The sequence below is a fragment of the Besnoitia besnoiti genome (genome assembly GCF_002563875.1).
Source record: "Besnoitia besnoiti strain Bb-Ger1 chromosome Unknown contig00014, whole genome shotgun sequence".
NCBI classification, from domain to species: domain Eukaryota; phylum Apicomplexa; class Conoidasida; order Eucoccidiorida; family Sarcocystidae; genus Besnoitia; species Besnoitia besnoiti.
This window is the reverse complement of record NW_021703916.1, coordinates 1,127,206-1,149,491: the sequence shown is the minus strand read 5'-3', so window position 1 is coordinate 1,149,491 and position 22,286 is coordinate 1,127,206. Positions and strand designations below refer to the sequence as shown.

General features: G+C 60.2%; 3 protein-coding genes across 3 annotated transcripts; 2 read left to right on the top strand and 1 right to left on the bottom strand.

Moving 5' to 3' along the window:
- Positions 1-342: 342 nt before the first annotated feature.
- BESB_026360 (Sterol-sensing domain of SREBP cleavage-activation domain-containing protein) lies at positions 343-10,197 on the top strand (the record flags this gene model as incomplete). The annotated part of the gene is made up of 11 exons (XM_029361316.1): positions 343-663; positions 1,029-1,142; positions 1,425-2,422; positions 2,819-3,099; positions 3,453-6,115; positions 6,699-6,797; positions 7,128-7,264; positions 7,805-7,957; positions 8,536-8,668; positions 9,236-9,383; positions 9,815-10,197. The coding sequence occupies 11 exons, from the start codon at positions 343-345 to the stop codon at positions 10,195-10,197; spliced, it is 5,430 nt and encodes a 1,809-aa protein (XP_029215671.1).
- Positions 10,198-12,332: 2,135 nt separating this feature from the next.
- On the top strand, positions 12,333-15,592 carry BESB_026350 (DEAD/DEAH box helicase domain-containing protein; the record flags this gene model as incomplete). Its single annotated transcript, XM_029361315.1, has 3 exons — positions 12,333-13,409; positions 14,017-14,829; positions 15,329-15,592. The coding sequence occupies 3 exons, from the start codon at positions 12,333-12,335 to the stop codon at positions 15,590-15,592; spliced, it is 2,154 nt and encodes a 717-aa protein (XP_029215670.1).
- A 1,415-nt stretch (positions 15,593-17,007) lies between these two features.
- On the bottom strand, positions 17,008-20,625 carry BESB_026340 (uncharacterized protein; the record flags this gene model as incomplete). Its single annotated transcript, XM_029361314.1, has 2 exons — positions 17,008-17,497; positions 17,789-20,625. 2 exons carry the CDS (start codon positions 20,623-20,625, stop codon positions 17,008-17,010), a joined length of 3,327 nt encoding a protein of 1,108 aa, XP_029215669.1.
- Positions 20,626-22,286: the final 1,661 nt, after the last annotated feature.

Here is a 22,286-nt window from a genome sequence, read left to right as displayed (position 1 = left end):
ACTTGGTCCGCGGAAACCAGGAAGACAGATACAGACCCGTTCCTCCGGAATTGGGACGAGAGATTGCCTGCAAAGACCCTCGTGATACAGCCTTGTGGGAGAGGCGCTCATATCCACAAGCGAGCATAGATAGGATTAAACACAAAGTGGGGCTGTGAAAGGGACACGGGCGAGGCAGCGCGCCACTCGTCTTCATTCGTGCAGGCCGTTGCACCAGAGATTCTACCGTTAAAGGAAGAAAAGCTGCATCAATGCGTTACTGGCTGAGAAGCTGCATCAATGCTCTTGAAGCACATGGGATCTTCAAGCTGAGGGCTTACATTGAAGGCCGCTCCACGCCGTATGATGGTTCGCCCACCTGTGTGGTCGAAACGGGCCGCCGCCCGCGCCCAGGAGGAAGAACAGGAGGTGAAAAGAAGACGCGAGGAACACGACTGGTACGAGGCCGATGGTGCGAACCAAGGGCTCGACGGGGGCGACGCTTCGTCCGTATACGATATCGATGACTACTACGATGAAGAGTACTACCAGAAACTCCAAAAAGACCAATGGACTCCATTTGAGTGCGCCTCGTCTTTCCACGGTGCTAAAGAGAGCTTGATACAAACAATCGGCAGAGGCTTCGCGAGATATACGCTCGTTGTTTACAATCGACCATGGGTGGTGAGCCACGAGATTAAGGAGCTGCGACGTTTGCAGGGCGGCACATCCTGTTTTTAGTCCTGACGTAGGGAAGGGAAAGCGATACAAAGTAGTGCAACGTGGAACCTGACTCGACCCGAGTGTGCCTCGTGGCATGCTACTCACTGTGCCACATATTAGAAAATCTGCTTTGCACTGACGTCCTGACGGCGTCACACTGCTTTTATCGCAGTTCACACACGTGGGCGAAGCGTGTTATGGTGGTGCCTGCTTCGGCAGCGTGGATGCCCCGCAGCACAGAGAGCCTCTTCATATGCGTCTCTCCTCGAATCGATCTACGGGAATGACGCTGCCTTGGATTCTTATTCTGTCGCGCGCCGTTGCAGTTCATCCTTCTCTCCGTCATGGTGTCTCTGCTTCTGGCGATTGGAATCCCTCTGCGCCGCGTAGTGCAAAACGGCGAAAGACAATACGCGCTGCCGTGGACGCTAGCCTACAACGTACGTCAGAATCCGAAGGGCAGAAAGGATCAAAATGTTCCTCTGGCTACTCCTCAAAAACACGGGCCAGCAGAGCAGTCACGTAATTGCAGCATGACAGTATTCCTGAGCCCACGTGGGTTGTCCATGCTGCAAGTTCTCCTGGTTGCCATCGCGCAACGTGACGCCTGCGCGCACCGCCTCTCAGCGACTTGGGAAGAAATGGAACGGCGCCGAATGCCCTGAACGTTCTTTCCGCAGGCGGCAGTCCTATGTCTGAGCGTATGTCTTTATGTGCACCAGGATTCGCTTCTCTATGCGAACACGTTCTATGGCAACCTGACACGCACGGAGGTGATCTACGTCGTTGCCCATGCGCAAGACACGAATCTGCTGACGCGTGAATTTCTTGACGCCCTGTGGACGTTCCACCTGGAGATCCTGAGTCTATCTGTTTCAGTGAAACCCGATGAAGATCTCATAGCAAATACCACCCTTCCGCCGTTAGTGTTCGACCAACTTGTGGGCGGCCTCGGCATGCGCGACCCTAACAGGCGTCACAACGACGACGATCTGTCCTGGCGCCGAAACCTACGAGCCTCAGAACACGCGAACCGAGCCAGCACCGCGACCACTCAGCCGTTCCTGGCCACTGGATCGCGACACGCCAATCTCCAATTCTCTCCACTGACGACACTTAATTTGCATTTTTTCCCGCCTACTGCAGCGCAGGCAGTGGCTGAAGACCCTGGCCTCGCGGAAGTGACAGCGAACACTTCACTAGCCGCAGGCTCCCTCACCGAAGAAATGCCGCCAGCCACCGACCGCCCAGTCAGAGATGAGCAGTACGCACTGCCTCACGATAATCATGGGGCGCGAACGAGTGGTGAACTGTTCGAGGACATACTTTCCATCTACCATCACAATATACAGAGACCCCCAGAAATGCCGTGGGCAGACAGCGGCAACACCGCAGCGCAGCCGGACTCTGCAGCACAACGCTCTGACGTAGATCGCTATGCCTTTCCGTCGCGCGGCGGCGCCGGACATGTTCAGCCGCCTCAGGAAGCTGGGCTGTCGAATCGACCGGTGCGGGCGCTCGGCGCCGCCGGCGGCTTTGGCATGACTGATTCTGCGATGTGCTTCGAGGCGTACGCGCCCGCAAAGGACCGCGTCTCCGGCCTGGCCTGCCGGCCTCCTCTTCCACCTGGCCAATACGGCTTTTCCAATCTCTGTCTGAAAGACAAGAGAGGCGTCTGCAATCCGCCTGAAGGCGTGCTCTTCATGTACAACGACCGCAGGTAAGTGGGGGGCGGTAGGTCCTTCGCCCGGGAGAGGCGCGAGCTCCTTGTGTCTCACTAGTATGAGGGGCCGTGGATCTTTCTCTGTATCGCTGTCCTAGCAAGGCGCACATTTGCCTGCTGCCCTGTGCTCACGTCGTAGGGGGTGGCTAACCTGTCCTCAGCTCTCCTGGCGAAAATGTGGCAACAGACCGGCGCCGTTCAGGTTTCTCCCCCACTGAAGGCAGTGTGTGTACGTTTGTACACAACTGGCTTTCTTTCTCTTTTCTGCGAACTCTGCACATGACACGCAGTTGGCAACCGCAGAGATAAGCTGATCTGACCGAGTCAATCGTCTGCAGCAGCGAGATCGCCAATGGTGCGGTCACGGCGAGGACCCGAGTGCTGTGCGTGTAGGGAATTCGGGCAGCCGCTGGGCTATCCCAGGCACACGAGCTGGGCGCTTGCGACGGAGACGATCACAGAGCTCTGGCTCAGCCAGCGGGGGATGCGCTTGAACGGGAATGGATACCAGGTCCGCGGAACGTCCGGCTTTGCGCTTCGCTACACTTTGGCAGACAAACCACATATGAGAAACGTCGCCAGAGCGTGGGAGGCGGAGCTTGTGAAACTCGTTGAAAAGTCGAAATGGAGATTGCCGGGAGCGTCGATCTACTGTAAAACCGACCAGAGCCTGGGTAAGGGAAAACACGTTCCGCTCTCCTCCTTTGGAGAGAGGCAAGGACAAGAAAGACCAGGTCCTGAGAGCTTCGCATTGTGCCGCGTGTATGGGTATATCTGCGAAAGTTGGCTTCATCCGCCATCACGAGCCATGGTTGTAAAGGTAAAAGAAGAGTTCAAAAAAAAATGTACCGGGGGGATGGTAAAAGGGGCCGCATGTAAGGGAACGATACGCGCTACAAGCGCCCAGTCGGTATACGACGTCGAAGCAAGGCCGTTACTAGCGACCGCGTAGACGAACAAACATTTTAACGGAAAAGCTGGAGTGTGCACTAGGGCGGGTTTGCTCGTGCGCGGTGCTGTCTCGCAGAGGGGGACCTCTCGTCTAGCACAGGCTTCAAGGGAAGCACGGACTTCTTGTTTGTGTTGGCTGCGGGTGCGCTAATCTTCGCCTACGTCGGTCTGGTGACGTTCAGCACAAATCACTTTCGCAGCAAGATGTTGGTTTCGCTCATGGGCGCGGTCGCCGCTACGCTGGGCTACTGCGGCGGCGCGGGAATGTGCTACTTCGCGGGCCTCGAACACACGACAACCGTTACCGCGGCGCCGTTCCTCGTCTTGGGCATCGGCGTCGACGATGTGTTTGTCATTATCAACTCCTACTCGCTGACGTTTACGCGGACGAGTGCGAGGGAGCGGCTCACGATAACGATGCGCGACTCAGGCCTGTCCATCACGATCACCACCCTGACCAGCCTCATCAGCTTCGCGATTGGCGCGACCTCCCCGTACTTGGCAATCAGAAACTTCTGCCTGGTCACGGCCGCGGGCATCCTTGGAGGATACCTCATGTGCGTCACACTCTTTCTGGCGTGCCTCTCTCTCGACGCCGCTTACGAGGAACGGCGGCAACAAACGCACGTTCTGTGTTGCGTTTTGCCTGTGCGGCGGCAGCCAGACGCTCGTGGCGGCCGATCTCAGAGGGCTGCATGCACCAGCGAGGAAGCAGCCAGCGACGGCGGCGGAGGGAGAAGGGTGGCGGCGTTGTCGGGATGGTCGGGGCTTCAAACTTCAGGCTTCAGGTTTTCTCTACCCTACACCGAAGATGAGAAATACCTGGCGACTGCGAGGCACTCGCTGCTCAACCAACACGCGACCACCGTGTACGAGTGCGTGACGCTGCAGGTGGCGATGGCGATGACGCAGGTCCGCGAGGAGACCGAAAGAAAAAAGCGACAGAGGGAGGATCCTGACCAAGACAGCGTCAGCCTGCAGACGCCCTCGCGGCAGCCAGCAAGAGCCCCCAAGCGAGTCGCAAAGAAGCGCGCCGCAAAAGCCAAGGCGCAGGCAAAAGCGAAAGCTGCGCCTCCAGGGAAGGCCGACAGCGACGACCTGCAGCACCCCTCCACTAGGCACGGGAAGGGCGCGTCTACAGCTGAGACCGAGACATCACGCTCTGCGGCTGAGCCGAGAGCGGGCGTCGCGGGCCGTGCGACTGCGAAAGCCAAGCCCAAACCAAAGGCTAAGCAGAAAGGCGTTTTGAAGGCCCCGCGCAAACCCCAGGCAGAGGCATCCGCGGCGCAGGCGCCCCCGTCCCCACAGAGCGCAGGGGACCATGCCAGCAACGAGGACGAAAACGCGCAGGCAGCGGAGGCACCGAGGCAGCCGCGAACGCGTCGCACTGTCCTCGAGCCGCAGGTCGGCGGGGCGAAGCAGGAGTTCTCCGAGCCGTTTGTCTCCTCTGAGAGTTCCGAAGGCGACAGCGACACGTCCTCCCAGAGCGCCGCCAGTCCGCGCGGACGCGGCGGTCCACGAGTGGCGACGCGGGCGGCAGACCGCGGGCGTCGCTGCACGGGCTTTCTGGCGCAGAAGGCGATGTCGCCGACACCGCGCCCAGGCCGCGGCGGCATCGTGAAGAAACCGCAGACCAAGCGCGCGCGAGGAAGAGGAGGCCGCGCGCCGACCCCCAGACGGCGGTCGCTTCACGGCCGGGAGCTCCTTCAGAAGGGTGACACAGACGCATCCGCTGTGCGCCGCTGCGGGCAGCCTCGAAGCGGCCGACGCGGGTCTGGAAAGCTGGCAGCGTCGGCGCTGCAGGACCTTCGAGGGGGACGCCGCCCACGCGGACTGCATGACGACGGCGAGAGCTGCGACTCGCCGAGTGCGCGGCAAGCCGATGCAGGGGCGGATGAGAAGCACGGGGAAGGCCTGCTCAAAGCGCAGCTACGGAAACTGCTCGACATCGCCGAAAAGCGGCATCAGGAGCTTGGGCCGCAGACGCCGGACGACGGAGACACACACATCGCGGAGGCCATCTGCCCCGTCCTGCAGGGGAAACCCGCCGCCACCGTGGGGCCCGGGGCCGTCGTGGCGCTCGCCATCGAAGAGCAGCTCTGGCAGAATCCGCGCGAGGAGGCGCGGGACGGCAGCATCCCCCAACCGAAAGCCAAGGGCGCATCCCGACGCGTGCGTCTCAACCGCAGAACGAAGCGAATTGACCACGACGGCGACGAAGACAGCGCGGAACTGAAGGGCGTCAGCGACGACTGGCACGTTGCCTGCACGAACCGGCGGGGCGGCGCGGCAGGAGAGCCCGCCCCTCTGCGAGGTGCGCAAGACCAGGAGGAGCTCCATGATCGACGCGACCCTCGCGGCGCCTCCGGGGACTTTCAGGACTGCGAATGCAGAGGGGACGAGACTCGCGATGCAGACGAAGACGAGCCTGATCCGCTTGGGGCGTCGCCTAAGGGGAGCAGGGAAAACGACTGCGCGCGGCCACGGAGGAGACACCGCCGCCTCGATCTGCTCAAGATCCTCACCCTCGAAGACCTGACCGAACCGCCAGGGAATGTTGGGCGGAGACTGCGATTAATTGTCCTCCGCACAATCGGGCGCATGCTCTTGAGCCCGTGGGTTAAGGCGTGTCTGCTCGTCGCGTTCGCCATTCTATTCGCCGTCGCTCTCTCTGGATGTATGCAACTCAGGAAGGGACTCGACCCAAGGCACCTCTCGCCGGATCGGTCGCCGTTGCGGGTCAGTTTCCTTGAAGAGCTTGCCTCCCCCCCCGCCTGCCTGTGTCTGCAGCGGAGTGACGTTTCGGGCCATGGGACGTCTGCCGGCGAGGCAAAGCGGCGGTACCTGTCTTCTACGCGGCGGGACTACACGGGGTTCGGGCGCGAGTCACACTCGCTTCAGGTCTCCAAAGCATTTATGTCCCTACAGGCGCGCTGCTGACGCACTTCGAACGCCCGTCCCCCCCCCCCCACCACCCATATAGTCTCAGTGTAGAGTGACGCAGTAGGCAGAGCTGGAAGACGCCATACTCGCATGACCTTAGACTTTCTGTATCCGCAAGAGACTTGAATCACCAACCAACGGGTGTCTGCGCTCGGACTGGGCACCGGAGCCGCCCGCTTCGCCCTATCAGCCGTTCGCATTCACAGTGTAGCCGGGTGCTTCGAGAAAACGGTCTACGCGGCGGGGGTCCATAGTACTCGCTCTGCTAGACTAAGAGGAGCCGCAGCGCCGAGGCAGCCGCCGTCCGTTCGCGAGGAGTCTCATCCTCTGGAGGGTCGGAGGCCACCTCCTGTGGTTCGTTCTCTGTCTTGGATTGCAGAAGTTCTTCGATGCGCAGGAGTACTTCTTCAATAGCTACGGAGACCCCGTCAACATTTTTTTCTCCAGCCCACGAGACATCTGCTCTCGGACGTTCAAGGTGAGCGTTTATTTCACTCAGGAGCCGAGAGGGTCGTGAGTGGGGCGTCCTCGATCGGCTGAAAGCGCGTCCTCGCGTCCGCTTGTAAAGCTGGTTTCATAAGTCTCAAATCTTCCATTGCCACGCTTTCTCGCAAATCTGATATGGGGACTCGAGACGTCGTCGATCTCCTGTCTCCTTGTTCGCGGGGGGTTCCGTCACTCAGACGTTTCAGCCCTATGCACGCAGCGCGCCCCTGTTCCCAGGCGCTAAGTCAAGCGTGGACGCTCCAGAAGAAGCAGCGAAGCTGGCTCGTGCTCCAGTCTGCGCCGTGTCTGATGTCGCTTGCAGTCGGAGTACGCGTGGCTGCATCAGAAGTTGGAATCGCGGAGCTACACCCGCCACCTGGTCGACGGGCTCCACGTCTTCCTGTCGTCGCCGCTGGGAGCCTACGGCCCCGAAAACAATCCTCTGACCTGCATGCGAATGTGCGCCGCCTTCGAGGTCGCCCTCACAGTTCTCGACAGGGCGCCTCGAGCTTTTGCATCGCGGAAGCTCTCCCGCGAGTATCGCGGGCTTTCCTGAACTCGCGCTCTGCACCTAGACAGTTCCGCGAGACCGCAGGGTCCGACGCGCCACGAGCCTCCTTCCGTCTCGTGCCTTCACCGGGCTGCAGGAGCGACAGAAGAGGAAGGGAGTTGGGGAGTGTTGCTTTTATGGTAGCAGCAGCTGGTCGCGCGAGCAGATCTTGCCTGTGGCTCTACGGCCAGCGGTGTAGTCTGAGGTGATTCTTGCCATATCTTGGAGCACCGCTAGTTGGAAGGCGAGAGAGGAATTGTCAGCCAGATGTGTAGACAGGAATCAATCGGGTCACAGACTCCGCAATCGCAGACAGTTTCCGGCTTAGTGGTGGGTTTTCAGTCTGCGCGGAAGCGCTGGCTGGGCTTCCGCGCAGACTGAAAGCCGCGGAGGCGATACGAATTGCTCTGAGTTGTAAAGGTGTTGCTGCGGTTGTGTCCTCTCCACAGGCTGAGGTCTTGGCTTCAAACTCCGCTAGGAGAGAATTTCGCTTCGCAGTTTGCGTGGCAGGGAGAAAACGAGCTCCGCGCGTTTCAAATTCTACTGATTCCCGTGTACCACCGCACTTCTGAGGACTCGAGCGACTTCATGACCTTGCTCAGGTGAAGAGATTATCGCGCGGTCTGTCCAGCCTCTGTGGAGAGATTTTTGCTACGAGCCAGGCGTTAACGGCCCCGTCTGCGGAGCTCCATCAGCCCGCATGAACAGGCATCTCGACGATCTTGCCTCTTATGCAGGCACAGTCAACTGAGCTTATGCAGATAAAACATACAAATGTATATATATAGACAGATGCGGATAGAAAACAGATATATATATTCGGACGCGGAGGTGCATCTACAGTGCACTCATACTGCCTTGCCTACATGCCAAGCAACAGCCCGCCCAAGAGCGAGATTTATGGCTCCGTCCGCATTCCGCGTGATTGTCTCCTGAGCTCACTGGGGCATTGTATTCCTGAACTGTTGTTGGGATGGCTAGGTGACTAACGCTCCACGAGGCAGTTAGGATACTCAAAGCCACGAAGCGCTTGTGTATGCTGACAAATCCTAGTCGCCTGTAAGGGAGGCTGAAGAGCCAGTCTCCGTTGGGCACCTTGTCGGTGTGCGACTTGAAAGCAGCGTGCGGCTGTGGCTTGAGGCGTCGTTTTTTTCTTGTTCGCTGCGAGTATGCTTCGCAGAAAAGATCTAGAGACTTTTAAGGCCGCCGACGCCCACGCGTACAACCGACTCTTTGTCTTTTACGAGTCCGACGCCAGTATTCTGTCCAGCACGCTGACGAACATGGCGTGGGCGGGCTTCGCTGTTATGCTTGTAAGCCTCAAGCTTGAAATCCAACACTTTTAGCTGTCTTAAGCAGTCCAGTGGGGTGGTGGTGTACTGCAGTCATAAAGAACTTGGTTGTCGGTATCTCGTAGCCGGAGTTTTGCGGTTTCGGCGCTGCTGTCAAACTAGATTTGCGAGACAGATACTACGTCAGCGGGGACGCTGCGGAGTGCTTACAAAACTGATGCGGGGTTTCACAAAAACTCACTCCCTCTCGTCCGAGGCGCATCGAAAAAAGCATGGGATTCGCCAGCCTGTCGACTCTCGGCTCGCAGCGCGTTTCGTCCGCACGTTTCACGTTTGGAATGTAGTTAGACGAGGTGGATGGAGGAGGGTTCATGCGGTATCGAAAAGCTGATGCAGCAGCCAAAGTGCCCCCGGGCGGCCCGGGCAGCTGAGGCCGGCTGGAGCCCTCTGCCCAACAGTCTTGCGAGCCACGGCGCCACGTCTAAACACCGACTGGCGAGAGCTTCCGTTTACAGAGATGAACAAGCTTCCTTCTTCTGGGCTAAGGTTTGATGCTGGCGTTTGTGCGCCACGCGCTCGCGTGTGCAGGTCTCGATTTTGTTGCTGCCTTCGTTTTGGAGTGCGACTCTGGTCGTCGTCGCACTCGTTCTCATCGACGTCGCCATCATCGGCTTCATGCACTACTGGGGGCTTCCACTAAACATGCTCACCATGGTGAATCTCATCATTTCCATAGGTGAGACTTCATCTTTTACGAATCGCGAACCTGTCCCGGCGTCCCTTCTACAGCAAACTCGGGATATCGAGTTTTTGAGCAATTCGGCGTTGCATCGCAAGTCCTCTGTTTTGGCGCCAGGAATCGGTGCCCGCAAAAACCTCCCGGTCAGGGCGTAGCTTGTGACGGCATCCGACTGAGACGGCAATCGCCGGCGCTTGGGCGTTTGCATACTAGTACCTTATTGCTGGCTGACACCTCGTGAATTCCATCGCGGGGCGACAGAATTCGAAAGCGAACTCCGCGCCAGCTTCGCGGCGTGTCAACGCAAGCAAGCACGCGTTGCGTCGAGCCTTTATCTCGACGTCTCTTTTCATCCTCTTCGGTGACCTCTCAATCCTGCTTGGTAACACATCGCTTCTGCTCTGTGTACCCGTTTCTGGCCTTTGCAGGATTCGCAATCGACTACGCCACGCACATCTGCCATACTTTTTGCCACTGCGTAGGCCGGACACGCGACATGCGTATTTTCGAGACTCTCGTGCTCATCGGCAACCCCATTTTCCACGGCCTCATGTCGACGTTGCTCGGCGTGTCGGTTCTGGCTTTTACCAGGTCGTACGTACTCAGAGTCTTCTTCAAAATGATGACTCTCGTGCTCCTGTTGGCCTTCGCCCACGGAGTTATTTTCCTTCCAGTTGTGCTCAGTCTGATCGGTCCGATGGGCGCGCGGCAGGAACCCATGAAGGAGGCGCTGAAGCAGTTCGCTAGGGGGCTTCGCAAACACAGATGCAGCGAAAGAGCGAACGAACGCGCCCTGCTGCCTGTCGACTAGTGTTGGATGGACTCTAAAGTGGGAGTCCCGGATTCATGCTCTCTGATCAAACCTCTTGGGGTCTTCAATCAGTACTCCACGTCAAAACCCGAAAACACATTGTGTGCAACGGGTATCCTAAAACCGTTTTGCAAGACACAGCAGCGATAAAAGCTATATGAGGCTGGTGCAAGGAAGCAGCGGAAGACCAAGCCTTTTAGGACCACATTCAGCCACGCGGTCCTCTGCAGTGGGTTAAGCCTCAGACTTCCTTTTTGAAGAGTTTCGCTGTTGCACACACCCTTCGTCGCGGGCGGTGGAAGAGCCCTGCCGGCGGTGTATGAAGACTGAGAGTGCTTCTAACACATACAAGTTTGTTTTGCATCGCTGGAAAAGAGCAGATACTCCGTGTGTAGTGAAACCGTGCCAGAATCCATCGAAGTGAACGCTGCACACCGGCTATCCTCGACGTTCAGTGCCTCAAAAATGCAGCAATATACCAATCTCACCAATGTGTATTCGCGTATGCCTTCACTGCCAACGTGGCCCCGCAAAAGACTCGAGGTTGACGCAGTGCGCCGTAGCCATCCGCAGCATCCGTGGTTGCCAATCACTTTCCTAGACTAAGTGCACCCCCTTCTAAAACCGCCAGCTGAGGATGCTCTGGGGCATGACCGCGCCACTTGGAGGCTTCGCGTGGCTGAAGCTCCTCAACACAGGGCGACGAATCGGTTTTCTTCCTTCCTGGAGAGTGTTTTTCGCCTCCGCAGCAAGAAATGATCGAAGAGCAAAACTCACCTGTCGGTTTCGCCACGACAGCTGCCCATAGAGCACCGCCAATCATGTGTCAGCGGCGAGTGAACCATGTGTAATCGTCTGTAGGCATCTGCGTCAAGCATGCCATGGACTGGCTTACGCTGGAAATCAGCACTCAGTTCAGATCTCGGCTCGGTAGGGACTACCGAAGCGAGAGGGCAGAGACCTCCCTCGGGCAGCTCTCATGACGTATTCCGTCCGTGCAGCTTGGCATCGGCCGACCCCCGCATGTGAATGCTCCAGTGCACACTGCTGCTGAGGATCCGACACTTCGGGTCGTTTTTCTTTTTTGCTTTGCGCGCGGTCTCGATCTCTGCCCCGTCAGTCGGCGCTTGTCAGCAGCAGGACGACGGCCCAAACGGCGGACAATACAGCCTGTGACTCGAACGGAGGCAACAGACGCAGGTTCGACCAAAGGGTTCGCGCGTTGATGTTAATAGTGCCGCTCAAACCTATCCGGTATTCCACAATTCGCGACCCCGAACCGGATCGATTCGGCAAGCGCGCATGCGTCCACAGTTGCTGGTACGCACAGCTCGATCACAGACGCGCAGCAGTTCGCCCCTCTGGGAGTTCGTGCAAGACAATCTTCCCATAAAGGCGCCCTAGCTATCTCACTTACGAAAGCCTATCTAAGGCGCGTGCGTTGTTTCGGCACTGAAGATTGGAAACTTTCCCGTAGGCATGCAGTTGCCGTGTCACAGCCCGCTCTTCTCCGCTGCGGCCTACCCAGGCTGTGACACCATTATCCAGAATTGGCCGCGAACGGCAAGGAAGACTGCCTTCCCAGAAGTTCTCCCTCGTGAATGACCCGCGGAATCATAAGGAGAAAAAAAGCCGTTGGAAATTAGCGAACTGGTGTTGCCGCTGTCGCCCCTCAGCGTACCAGCGCATGCGCATGCTCAGCTGCGACTTTTTTCTTTACGCGCAAACAGGGGTGAGTCACCGGGGACGGCGGCACCTGAGTCTTTGCTTTTTCGCTCTGATTGCTTGCTAAAGTTCATGCACTTCCTAGGTTTCAAACATCCTGGATTCTACTCCATACGTTGGCGGGCGGCGGCACTGCATCGTCTCCTAACCCGCCGCCGCCGCCTGGTCGCGTTCGCGAGAGCGCGCAGGCACGCGCGTCCCTCATCCCTGGTTTTCTGTCATTCTTCTTGTTTCACCGCCAGTGTCTGCGCCCTTTTTCCCCCTTTTGTCTCGCTTTTCAGCTCCTTCCCCAGTTGCCCGAGGCTCCTGGGGTCTGCGGAACTTCCCGTTCTGCGAGCGGACGGGGCTTGCCAGCTCACTGCGCGTAGACTGTGCCGACGCGCGACAGGAACCTGACTTCATTCAGACGGATGAACCGATACAAACGGCCTCTGGTGAATCTGCTTCAGCACGCGAAGGACAAGATGGCTCGCGCCTCCCGGCTGCTGCCGGCGAAAGCAAAGGCCAGCGGCAAGGAGGAGGACGTGCTCCTGGCGGCGCACCCGTCTTTCCCAGAAAAAAGCGTACAGAAAAACGCTGGAAAAAACACTCGTGTGGCGAAAGCCCATCTTGCAGCGTCGCGCCGCCCCGCTGCTTCCATAGGCGGCTCTGGGGCGCCCACAAAGGGTTCCAAAGCCTCACGGGCCCGAAGGGACGCCCGCGGGGCCCCCGCAGCTGCGATCGAGGAAGGTGAAGGTGACGAAGAAGAGGAGGACGAGGAAGACCAAGTTGAAGAGGAAGACAGAGAGGAGGGAGGAGACTGTGAGGGAAAGCGTGAAGGCGAAGATGATGACGAAGAAGAGGAAGATGGTCATGATGAAGATGGCGATGATGGAGATGATGATACTGACGATGATAAAGATGGCGATGATGAAGATGTTGATACTGACGATGATGAAGATGACGAAGAAGATGAGGATGGTGATGAATATGACAGTGGTGAAGATGAAGAGGAAGAGGAGAAGGAGGGAGAAGATGCAGAGGCTAGCGACGGGGAGGTGTCTGGACGCGCAAGAGGGGGGGGGAAGGCTTTGTTGAGTTCTGCGTCTCAGTCTTTCTCGGGGACGCGGAAGCGAAAGCGCACTCGAGACGGGGCTGACGACGAGGAGGGCAGCTCAGAGGCCTCAGCTGGAAGCGAGAGTGAAGCCGCTTCATCCGCGAATGCGCCTGCGAGCACCATGGACGCCGACGTTCCCTCGTTCGCCGCTCTCGGTGTGCCGCTGGCGCTCATTCGCACCGCAGCGTCTCTCCATATCCACCGACCCTCGCCGATTCAAGTCTTGGCTCTTCCGCATGCGCTGCGCGGGAAAAACGTCTGCGGGCTCGCGCCGACCGGCAGCGGGAAGACCCTCGGGTACTGCTGGCCGCTTCTCCAGCGCATCGGGCGCGGCGATGGGCACGCCTTCATGGGCCTTGTGTTGCTGCCTGCGAGAGAGCTGGCGATTCAGGTGCGCGAGGGCTTGCGACGCATGGACCGAACTTCGCGCGGCTCTACGCAGCTTTGAAGAGGAGCTCGTGCGCCGGTTGAGGCGGCGTGCCAGCGGAGGCGATCGGCGGGCGCGCGGAGGCCGCGCCCGCGCTGGGCGGGCTGGTCGCCCTCGCGAGAACGCCTCCGTCCTACCCTTCTGCATGCGCGCGTCTGCGCTTTCACGTGGCGCCGCACCGTGACTCGTAGCGCGCTTCTGGAAGGGCCGTTTAGCACTCGCGCTAGAGAGCGCAGACCTGCTCCGCAGCCGCCGTTTTCAAGGCCTCTCGAGATATCCGCAAGCCCCGGGGCTCGCCACGCGAGCTGTTTGGCTGCCGCCCGCCTTAGTCCGCACCGGCGGCGAGAGCGCGATCTGGCGGATTCTTCGGGGGTTTTTGGGTTGTGTGTTGAACAAGCGAGCACTTGCCTCCCTGTAGACTCTCTAGCGCGGGGTGGGGGGTAGGGTAGGGGGCAAGGTGGCTGCCTTCGTCGGGTGCGAGAGGGGATTCGCGTCGCGTCTGGGGCGGGGTTAGTCGGTTTTTGACACGTGGCATGTCGCATGTCTGTTTTTCTTGTGGGCCGCTGCGCAGGTTCTTGACCAGTTCCGCATCTACGGCGTACAGCTGGGCGTGCGCGTGTGTCTGCTTCTCGGCGGACGCGACCTCGTGGAGGAGGGGAAGCTGCTGAACCAGTGCCCGCACATCGTGGTGGCGACGCCGGGGCGTTTGTCTGACCATGTGCAGAACGACCCCGAAAGAATGAAGAAGCGGCTCTCCGCGGTCGACGTCCTAGTGCTGGATGAGGCCGATCGCCTGCTGTCTGACGAGTTCGAGGATGACCTCAAAACGATCCTCGCGTGCGTGCCGACCTCCTCCCAGGGCCGTCAGACGCTGCTGTTTTCCGCGACGGTCAGCCCGGCGCTGCTGGCGCTGCAGCGCCGGTTTGGGGACGACGCGATGCCGCTCGTCGACGCCCACCCCAGCAAGCAGCCGGCGATCCCGAACCTCTCGCATTTTTACCTCTTTGTGCCGGCGCGCATGCAGCCGGTCTATCTGCTCTATCTCCTCGAACACACGCCACCCTTCTCCTCCGACCGCGGCATCATTTTCGCGGGCTCGGTGCGCCAGACACAGCAGCTCTGCACCGCCCTCGAGATCCTCAAGCAGTCCGCGACGCCGCTCCACTCCCTCATGGAGCAACGGAAACGCGTCGCGTGCTTGGAGAAGTTCCGAAGCGAAACGGCGCGCCTGCTCGTCTGCACAGACGTCGCCGGCCGCGGGCTCGATCTGCCGCGCGTCGAGTTCGTCATCAACATGCAGGTGCCTGGAAAGGCCCAGGACTACGTCCACCGAACCGGGCGCACAGCCCGCGCGGGCCGGAAGGGCGTCGCCCTGACCTTCGTGGTAAGTTTTGTGCGCGAGCGAGCGTAGTCTTGCGCAGAGATGGAGGCAGTAGATGAGGAGAATCTAGCAGGCTGTGTAACACGGGGGTGACGAAGTGGATTCGGAGTCTGCTTACGTTTACTTCCGCGCCCCTCCGTTCGGCTTGACTTGAAATGCGAAGAAGACGCGTACGGCCCTTTGTTGTGCGAATGCGGACTGGCGCGTTGGTGAGCCGTTGAAGGACTTTCCAGGCTCTTTGCCGTCTTCCGGGCTGTGACTTAGTCCGGGGCGCCAGGCGTCCTCGCTGCTGCTGCATCTGCTCAGGAGCAGGTCTGCAACGGGTCTGGTGAGCTGCGACCGGATGTGAGATTGCCCACGAGCAGCGTGTGTGGAGGTCGGTGTGGTATCAACGCTTGAAGCTGGCAGGCAGGCCTCAGCGGGCTCAGGAGGAGGCCGTTCACAGCAGGATGAATCAGAGCGAGTTCACGTTTTTGGTCGCGTGGTGTTTTCTGGGCTGCAGGAGCCTAAATCAGTCAGAGCGGTTCACCGGATCGAGGCGCTTATCAACACCCGGCTCCAGGAGCTCTCGTCGATAAATGAGCACAACGTCTTGAAGGAACTGAGTAGCTACAGCAAGGTCATACAGAAATCGCTGCTGTTCCTGAATGAAGTAGGCTTCGACGAGAAGGCAGACCAGCACGAAGAGTACACAAAGGCCTTCAAGGAGGAACGGAGGAAGCGACGTGCGCGAAAAGCGGAAGTCGCCAACGCGGTTCCTGCCTAGCCGCATCTGTATAGGGTTCGGCTTCTGCCGCCAACGTGGCGTTTTTGTTGCACAGTTTAACCTTTTTCCCTTTACGCGTGGCGCATTCGCCGCGCGGGACTCTTAGAACGTAACTGCTGTGTCCATGCTAAGCACTAACTCGAGGATTCCTCGCGAAAGGCCACCTTCGCCCTCCCCTCCTGCAAAGGGCAGGAGGGCTGCTTTCTCTTCCAAAAGCCTCCTGCGGGAGGCCCTCTTCGCGAGCGAGTGTGCCCCCACAGGGAAAGCAAGGCAGCTGTCTTTGCCGGCAAAGCCCAGCTCAGCGCCATTCGCGCAGCACTCCCCCCCTCGCTCCATGTCTGGGTTCGTGGATGAGCCCTGACATGAGGGGGCTGACGCTCACGGACTGCCTCGCCAGACACCTCCGGGTGCTGAGGCATTGCCTACACGGCAGGGGACCGCGCCCTTCAGCCGCCGGCAGGGACGGTGAGGCCGCGCCACACAGCCCAGTCTACTCACGCGGTGAGTTTCACTGCGTCCTCGGGCGCTCCAGCGCCGGCTAGCACAGCACCAGGTGACAAAACACAGTCTCCAAGGCGCAGTTGCTGTCAGGGCCGGCAGCCGCTAAAAAGAGGAGACACATCTGATCCTCCGCACGATCCGCGATGACCTCCAGCGCGCGGGAGCCCGCCGCTCCTACCACGCCTCGGGGGCGAGCTCGGGCAGGTTGTGTAGGAGCGGGGGCCTGACAGGCAAGTCGCCATTCGGGCGGCCTGCTCGCCCTAAACGGAGAATCGGCTTTTCTCTCTCTCTAGGTCGTCGTATATATACCAACGCGTCTGTACTCACGTACGTGCGTACTTATTGAGCCCGCGTTGTGAGGAGATCGTGAACTGCCCCCAAGTAGATGCAAGGCTTGAGGCCCTCGAGCCGGTCGCACACGCACGAGGTGGTCGGCGGCTGGCGTCGCCCAGTAAGGCCGCCCAGGATGAATGAGCGTATATGCGGTTAACTGCGAGGGAGTGCGAGTACGTCTGTGCAGCGTGTGTTCATATGTATGAAAGAATCTGCGTGCAACGGGGTGTAGCGAGAAGAAAGCGCGTCGCTACGCAGGTCTGCGTGTTGCCTCTGCCAACTTGGCGAGCGTGTCTCTCATTGATGCCCTAGATCGAACTTCCTCCCTCCGTCTACACTAGCACAGCCCTGCTCACGAAACGCAGGCGAGTAGACGGGGCCCGCATTGGTGAGTCTGATTTCTCTTCAGAAACAGCTCGCGGTTTGAAGATTGGTTCCGGGCACGAGACAGATTTTCAGAGTGGATCGGGAACAAAATGCGCTTTGTCACAGCAGAAGTCACTGCTCTTCGCGCTTGTCCCTTAGCGACCGCGCGAGCAAGTCAACAGTGCATCCCTTCAAATAGCTTGTGAAGCCTAGGACTAGTTGGGGTCGACGGCCCGCCAGGGGAAGCGTTCACACGGATCTTCAGCCGCATCTCCGCAGCTGGCGAGCAGCTTTTTGTAGTTGGTGATCTCCGTCGTCACAATGATGTATCGGCGTCGCGTGGGGGGCTTTCCAGGCGGCGGCGCGGCGCCTTGCCGCGCAGCCAGCTCCTGCTGCTGCAGATGCTGCTCGTGCTTCACGACTTCGAGCTCGTTCAGCTTGCGGATCGCAGCGATTTCGGCGTAAGTCACGCCGCCAAGATACATGACCATCACAGTCATGATGTTCGAGCTGTCTCCGCCGTCCGCCGGAGGCGCCCGCTCGCTCTTCTGCAGTCTCTGCAGCTCCAAAAGCCTCTGCTGAGCCTGCAGGGGCCCCGCCGCCGGCTGCTGCTGGCGCACCTCCATCGCCGGCCCCCACAAGAGAGACAGAATGTGCGGAATCGACCGCCACCCGTTCGGCTGCTCATGCAAAAACTGAAGCAGGCTGAGATCCAAGGACACACACAGAGCAGAGGAAAACGCGCATGGGGAGCGAATGACGCGGGGCAAGAAGCGGGTTCCTCTGGAACGAGGGACGGAGGACAGACTCGAAAGCGGGGCCTCACACCAGACCAGGCACATCGGCGTGGCTCGCTCTGCCGCCAGACGTGCAGGATGGAGTGCACGATTTTCAGTGTTTCGCGTCTGGGAGAGGCCTGACAGGTGGCGACACTGATCAAGCACGCGCAGGTGGGCTGCGGGCCGACTGCGCGTTTCTGTTTGCTGCTGGACTCACCGGACAGACAGCGGCGCGTATCCCGAGCAGGCGTAGGCGATGTCGTCGGCGGACTGCTCCTCCTCAACCATGAGGTTGCACTCTTTTTTCAGCGTCTTCCAACTTCCTACGACGTTTCCGCCACCCTTGCTGGCTCCGGAGCCGCTGGACCCCCCTCCCCCGGCGCCTGTTCCGTCAGACTGCCTGAGGAGGCCGACCTTCTGGAGCCGAGCCATGCGCGCGGCTTCCTTGAGCCCGTGCTGCTGCACCAAGCCGCGGCGGAGGGTCTCCAGCTGCTTCCCCCTAAGGCCGCCGTTGACGACTGAGGCGAGGCAGAGCAGCCGATACACATCCTCGACGCATGGGGCCGCCGCGGGCCTCGCGGGGTGGACTGCGAGGCCGCCCACGCCGCCTCCGCGCCCCGCCGCCCCCGGGGCCCCGCCAGAGCCGCCGCTCCCCGGCGCGTCCTCGCCTCCGGGCGCGTGGGAGCCCAAAAACGGAGACGCGCCCGGCACAGACCACCAGAGGTCGCCTGAGGGAGCGGTCGCGTCGATCATGTTTTCCAGCTGCGTGAGGGCTGAGGCGCTCAGCGTCCCTCCGCTGAAGCCGCCGGCGCCTGCCGCGCCACTCCCAGCGGACTGCAGCAGCTCATCTTCGAGTGTGAGGCGCTTGAAGAAGGCGGGATCCTTGGTGACGGAGGCGAGGAACGACGCCAGCCGGACGTGAAGAGAGAGCGAGGAGTGTTCCTGCTGCTTGACTTTGAACTTGTTCATGAATACCGAGATCTCCTGAATGGAGCGCAGCTTGTCCTTCTCCTTGTAAGTCTGCTGAATCTCGTTCGCCACCCGGTGGAGGTGCCCGCCGACCGCTGACTGGTGCAGGTCTCGCAAAGTCGCAAAGAGCCCGTCGGAGGACAAAGGCACCTTCTGGCGGCGCCCGCCAGGCAGCAAAACTGGGATGCCGTTCTTGCCCGGCGCGCCCGCGTTGACCCCGCCGGCGCCGCTCGCTGACTGCTGATGGAGGAGCTGCCGAGGGACTTCCAGTGCGGCGGAATCGATGCCAAACACAAGGTCCAAAAGTGCCTCATACGTGAAGGCCGAGCACAACGGCGTGATGAGATCTGAGCGGCGGTCAACCAAAACGAGCATGTCGATCTTTGGCATCGTCGGCCCGCACGCGGTGAGGCCGCCCCCAGTCTCGGGGGGGCCTCGGAGCCCCGCCGACGGCGGACTACCCGCTACCCACTCGCCGTCACCGTGGACTTTGGGCCTGCCGCCCACGGCCTCCGCGCTTGCGTCTGCACTGCCTGCTCGGGCCCCCATCCGGGGGTCGCCCCCCGAGTTCGCCTCGCTGAGCCCCGTCGGCGCGGATTCTGCGTGTTTCACAGAAGAAGGATCTGCGTTTCCGCCGGCAGACGACGCCGCGCCTTTTGAGGCTGCAGAGGCGTCTGGGGCGCCTCCCGGCGGCATTCGCGTGGCGCCCGCGCCGCCGAGACCGCCCTCAGCCGCGTCGGCGGCGCCTGCACCAAGGTCCTCCTTGCTTAGTACGAATCGAACTGGCGGGGCAACCGGGGCGAGCTCTGCGTGAATTTCGTCGTGTTCATCCTCCTTTTCACGACCGAAGCCGTGGACCTCGCCCCCAGCAAAGAGCCCGCGGCCACCGTCCTGCCCCCCACGCCCTCCCCCGTTGGCCCAAGCGTCGAGGCCCGTGGGGACGGGAGGCCCCCCCGGCTCGCCCCAGAGCGCCTGTTGCTGCGCAGCTGCCTGCTTCTCTTTTCGTTGTTGAATGAGGTGATCGGCGACCGTCTTGGCTGCGCTGCCCAGGCAGCGGAGATGGGGGATAACGGCGCTCTGTTGGAGCTCCTGCTGGAGAAGCTGCACAGAGGCCGCCGCGAAGAGACAGGGCGAAGGGTCGCCGGAGATGTGGATATCGCGGAACGAGTTCGGCAACTCCATCGAGAGCACGTCTGGGGCCAGCGGGAAGAAGTAGAGCGGGCACCCTGCCACGGTCGTGCTGTCGAGGTTCAGCTGGAGTGCAGAGGAGGATGCCGCCGCCGACGAGGATGCCGACGAGCCCGCCCCGCCCGACGAGCTGAGCATCAGCGTGTTGGTGAGAGCCGCGGGCAGATTGCTGAGATTCGAGATGAGAGACGAGGATGAGCCTGCGTCAGAGGGCGCGGGGGCAGACAGAGAGGACGGCACGGGCGGGGGGTTGGAGAGCAGCCGCCGAAGTTCGCTGGCAAGGAAGTCGGATGAGGACGGGACGAAGAGAACAAAGTAGTGTCGCCCCGACGGCGAGAAGGCCGACGGCGCCGGGAAGGAGGAGTAAGAAGAGAAGGACGCAGATAAGTGGGAGGGCGGCTGAGTGGGTTCGTACGTCTTCTCAATGAAGTGGATATGCTGAACAATCAGAGGCAGAAGGGCGAGTCGCGGCCGACAGACGAAAACCACAAACGGGGCGGCCGCAGCTCCGGCAGCCAGCGATCGCGCGGGGACGGGAAAGGCTCGCAGAGGATAGCAGCGGTCGACCCCGTGCTGCTGCAGCGTCGTCGTGTCCACCAGAAGCGACAGCGGGCCTGCGAGGGTCTCGTCCAGCAGCAACAACTTCCGGCCTACCAAAGTGCTCAACGAATCCAGGAAACATCTCCGCGAAAACGCCGTGATCGGAGCCGTGACTGCACCTGCAGATGCAGTGGCCGCCGCCGCGGCCGAGCCCGCCACGGGCCCGTTCCACTGCGGCGCTCCGGAGGCCGCCACAGCTGCGGCTGCCTCCCATGAGGAGGAGGAGGCGGCGGGCGGGGGCTGCGCACCGGGCGGGAAAGAGGAGGCTGGCGCCTGAGCTCCCGAAAAAGGCATCATGGCGGCAAAATGGCGCAGAGACCTCGCGAAACGACGCAGAGAGACACCGGGGGGAGAGGGACCCCGCGGGGAAGCGATCCGCTCCAAGGAAGCGCGGAATGGCTCAGAGATAGATGTGAGGCACCACTAACTCCGCGAAGAAGGCGCGTAGCACCGAGACAACACGGCGCTTCTAAAAGTACCGCGCGACGCAACTGCGCCAACACACGGCGCTGAGCTCGACAGTAGGACAGGCGATGCCTCTCGTCACCCGTCTCTCACGAGCCACATTGGCTTTCACATGTTCTGCCGCATCCTCGGAAGCCGCGGGCTCAACCGCCCTTCGTGCAAGCGCTGCAGTCTGCAGAAATGTCGCGCAGAAGAACCGAGTGGCTGCTGGGGGGCAGCAGCCTGTTTTGGCGCCGGCTGCGCCGACGACGAAATGCTGCGAAGGGAGGACAGTGCGAAGTAAGTGACTCGCCTACATCGTCGCGATCGGAAGTACGTAAACACACGCTGAACCGAGCTGCGATATCTTTTTGGCAGCCGAAAGAGATGCACACGTTCCGCAAGAAGCGCTCTAGCCCACTGACAAAAACAGTCTTGCAATTGTAACTGAGATGTGCGGTCAGGTCTCAAAGGGCCAGCACTACACGTTCACGCTTGGTCTTCTGCCAACCTGAGAAGTTGCAGAGCATGCAAAAACGCATGCACCAGTGGGCCGCTGCAGGGCTTTCTCTGCCAACTTTCGTGAAAGGACAGTAGACACGTGTCTGGGCCATAAACCGAAAGTGCGTTCCTTTCTCGTCTATTTCCATATGTGTGGGAGCATCTTCCCCAGGATACTTCTTTGCATTTCATTTCGGCGACACGTCGTGCTGCTTCATCACCGACATTTGTGGAAGTCGCCGGCGTCCTCCACAGTTGCCCAAGCCGCCGTCCTCACATGAATTTCAGAAACCGTCATCTTCCTTCTTTCCTTCGTGGGCGTCTCTCTTATATGAGGAGCCTAGATTTCTGCTTTCCTCGACTGGCCTTCCATCCCGCTGTCGCCTTCACACGCTGGCTGGGCTGGCTTGCCGGTTTTCCGCACGCGAACTAACGCCACTCGGCTGACAGAAGCCAGCAATGGGGTCCTCAGCTCAGGTATTTTTGTCTTCACTTGGTGTGAGAGGTGCCAAGACGTGACAAGGGAGGTAGCATTGGTCGGTTTAAGCTCGACGGAAACGCGACACGGCTGTCGCGGCGACACCAAGTCGCGCTCAGCGACCAGGGAGTACAAAAAAGGATAGAATCAAGCGGCGAGGGCAACACATGCTTACGGTACCAAGGTCCCGCAGTAATAATTCATACCTTGCTTACGAGTATGCTGTAAGTACGGACGCTAGCTTAGAGACAACATGGCTGCCGTCAACGCCTCTGCGGCCGCACGACGCGGGGAAGATGTGCTGATGATTGGGTTCCCGCGGAGGCACTCTGTTGAGAGGTGTGAAGTTCACAGAATGGGAGGAACGAACGCGTCCCTCATTCAACGACTGGGTTTCTTTGGTTGAGCTTAGCAATATCGAGGGCCGCCGCGTGCTGTAAGGTCGCCCGCCACCTGTTGCTACCGCGTGAGGGCCCAAGCGGGGCTGTATTCGACAAAAGCAGCACTCTAAAACCTTCTTCGTTCCAGGACGAAG